This window comes from Gastrolobium bilobum, unplaced genomic scaffold, assembly GCF_033153095.1.
Source record: "Gastrolobium bilobum isolate Gb01-03AN ecotype WA unplaced genomic scaffold, APGP_CSIRO_Gbil_v1 utg3131, whole genome shotgun sequence".
In the NCBI taxonomy this organism is placed as follows: Eukaryota; Viridiplantae; Streptophyta; class Magnoliopsida; order Fabales; family Fabaceae; genus Gastrolobium; species Gastrolobium bilobum.
Window position 1 is genome coordinate 10,680 of NW_026896554.1, and position 3,682 is coordinate 14,361.

Consider the following 3,682-nt stretch of genomic DNA (forward strand, 5'->3'; position numbering starts at 1 on the left):
TTCGATAATTCAGCATCTCTTGATTTCACCATGACATTAGATTCCAAATCTAAGAGTATCCTTTTCCTACAAACACTCCATTTTTTATGAGATTCTAATACGGTATTCAATCCTTCTTACATAACAGATTTGCAGATACTAAAATGAGCTGCATTGGAATTAAGGATCTCAAGCTCTCTTTCGATAATAAATTATTAATTGTCCAAAAATATTGATCTTACAAGAAAGCAAGCATATTTATTCACAAACAGTAAGTTGTAACATTTAAGAATCCCATTAGCTGTAAATAATGGGTACAGTAACTATACAGAAAATGGAAACAAACACGAACAACAGCATTATCATATGCAAGAGGCAGAGTTTGCAATTAAGAAACAAAAAACACCTGAATGAGTATAATCAGCAATATAAAAAAACAAATTACCTGTCATAACTAGAACCAATCAAGGGTATAGTCACCATCTCCTCTTGGGATATCTTGAGTTTTGGTGCTTGCAAAATGTAACGAAGCTCTGCAGCTTGGCGTCGGATGTTAGCACTTGGGTGCGTCTTTTCTAATTGCTGGTATAGAGCAATGCAATCTTTATGGCGATTATTGGCCTCATATGCCATAGCCAGCCATATTTGTATCTGAAATTTTAAAATAAAATGATATACATAATACATATTTTACCTCCTCTTTCTAGCATTAGACATAAATAAATAGAAGGAAAAAAAAAAGGAAGAAATATGAGGAGATTCTTATTTAGGCAAGAACCAACCAACCTCACCACCAAATAATGTAGGTCGAGGTATAATAGTAAGTGCACCTTCAAGAAACTCAATAGAACGTCCATACATGCCCTTCCCGTAAGCTTTCTGACCCAAATCAAACATCAACTGAGCCGTGGCCCTCCTCTCTGCCTGCTCCTTAGCCACCTGATTCATCAAACCACATATCATCAACAAGTAACTACCAATTCAATCATCAAAAAAGTTCTCAATTCATCAAAACAAAAACCACATGTCAACAATAAATAACTACCAATTCAATCATTACCCTCCACCCTGAAAAAAACAAACAATAATATAATGATTTAAGTTCAACTCATTCTTAATTCATCAAACCAAAAACAACATGTCAACAATAAATAACTACCAATTCAATCATTACCCTCCACCCTTAAAAATAATAATAATAATAATAAAATAATGATTTAAGTTCTTAACTCAACTACATAAATTTTGGAAAATGAAACATGCTGAGACACTTATCCCTAACAAACTCATCATACACTAAGTATAAATGATTGTTACTCTAAATATTTGCATTAAAAAGAAAAGAAAAGAAAAAGACAAAAAAAAAAAAAACACCTTCTCGAGCTCTTTCCTCACTCTCATCCTTTTCTCTTCCTCAGTCTCTTCACCTTGAGGACCATCACGACTCTGCAACTCTTCAGCCTTCTTTTCAAGCTCCCTTCTCTCCTCAAACTCCCTCACTCTACGCCGCATTTCCTTCTCCCAATCGTCCCCATCACCAAACCCTCCTTCCTCATCGCTTGACTCTGCATCGAAGTCAACACCGTTCTTCTCCGAGTTCGACTTCCCACGCGCCACCACCACGCGGTTCCGTGCCTCTCCTCCCTCAGAACCATAGCAACAGGAGGAGGAAGAGGAGGAGGAGGATGAGTCCCTCTTTGCCGGCAAGCTCAAAACCACGTCCACGCCAACAGGACGAGCCTTCCTCTCCAGAATCACGCTCCGCGGCGAAGCCATGTCGAGTAATAGCGCCAAGTTTCCCAGATTCACAGCCATGGCGTCTAAGAAGAGGAGAGAAAAGAAGAGAGAGAGAGAGAGAGAGAGAGAGAAGAGGTAGCAATGAAAATAAGTGATCCAAGATATTTGTAACTGTTTGTAAGGATCGAGATGACCACGAAATCCTGTCGTTTTTGTCCTGAACGTGGCGCTGTGTAGGCCAGTGCCGTGTCCGTGTGCCACCCTCTCTCTCTCTGGAAACGCTGTCGTTTCATTAATCTATTTTTTTGGCTCAGCCATCCATCGATCTGTGTGGGCCAGGCAAAACGACCGTGCTAAGAAGAATTAATAAAAAAAAATCTTAGTAGGAACTGAGAAAATTTGCTGGACTGAGAGTCTGAGACAATCAATCACGTGACTAGCCTCCAGTCGGATGTCATCTCAATCCGTTCAAGAGAATGATGTGTATAGTCTTGTCTGAGAAGGTGACTCGTTGTTCATATATAAAGTAATATATAATTAAATCAGAAGTTAAACATACAAATAATCGTCTCATGCCAGACGCATGCAAAAGAAACTTGCATGCATCTGCTGCCTGCAAGTTTACGGGATGTCATTTGTGTTGTTGTTGGCACCCTGTGGCTTCATAGATCTATAATGTCCCTCGTTCTACACGATTTGCGATCTCAGTGACCGCTACACTTCCGAATCTAATATGACTCACTCTTTGGGACCGGGCTCTTTGGAATCGGGGTTAATGTGGGCGCAGTGACCAGCCATTTAACTAATAAAAAGTTACCAATAAAAATAATTAATTCACAAAAATATTAAACTAATTCACTAATTATAATTCATTGCTTAATTAGTTCACTAATTAATTCAGTAATTAGGCTTCTATACTAAGGTTTTATAAATAATACACAAATTATTATTCACTAATTAATTAATTCACTAATTAGGTTTTAAAAATGACATAAAAATATTTTTGTAATATTAAATAATTCTAAGGTTTTATAAATATCATACAAAATTATTTATAAAAATTAATAATTAATTCACTAATTAGGCTTCTATTCTAAAGAATTACAAATTATAATTTCTATTTAATTAAATCACTAATTATAATTACTATTTATTTATTTCACTACTTATAATTACTAATTAATTATTTTACTAATTACAATTCTATCCTAAGGTTTTATAAATAATGTACAATATAATTTATAAAAATTAATAATTGGGTTTCTATTCTAAGGAATTACAAATTATAATTACTATTTAATTAAACCACTAATTATATTTACTATTTATTTATTTCACTAATTATAATTGCTATTATTTTTCTATTTTAGCTTTTGTCGTAAGGTTATGAATAACATACAAAATAATTTGTAAAAAATATTAATTAATTCACTAATTACTTCACTAATTAGGCTTCTATCCTAAGGAATTACAAATAATTTCTATTTAATAATAACTAACTATACTTACTAATTAATTATTTTATTAATTATATTTACTAACTAATTAGGCTTCTATAGTAAGTAATTACAAATTATAATTAATATTAATTAAATCACTAATTATAATTAATATTTAATTATTTTACTAATTACTTATTTAACTAGGCTTCTATCTTAGGATTTTAAGATAACATACAAAAATAATTAAAAAAACGAATAACTAAATATGAAATAACATACAAAGCAAATTAAATACATACCCACCTCTAATATAGGGAGATGGGAGAATGAAAGGCAAAGAACCAAAATGCAAAATAGGAGAACTGAAATCCAAAAGAGGAGAGCCAAAATCCAAAAGAGCATGGAAAGACTTAGAGATGCAAAGAAAACAAATTAGAGAGAGAAAGAGAATTTTAGAAAGAGGAAGGAAAACAAAGAAATGAGATGAGGAAAGGGGAGTGGGAGGGGCTAGGGCTGGGATAAGG

At 33.6% G+C, this 3,682-nt stretch overlaps 1 protein-coding gene across 1 annotated transcript; it reads right to left on the bottom strand.

The window, feature by feature from the left end:
• Positions 1-433: 433 nt before the first annotated feature.
• On the bottom strand, positions 434-1,842 carry LOC133300518 (uncharacterized). Its single transcript, XM_061500080.1, is given in 4 exon segments — positions 434-495; positions 498-630; positions 766-918; positions 1,354-1,842. Coding segments are annotated over 4 exon segments (789 nt in total). The 5' UTR covers positions 1,795-1,842.
• Positions 1,843-3,682: the final 1,840 nt, after the last annotated feature.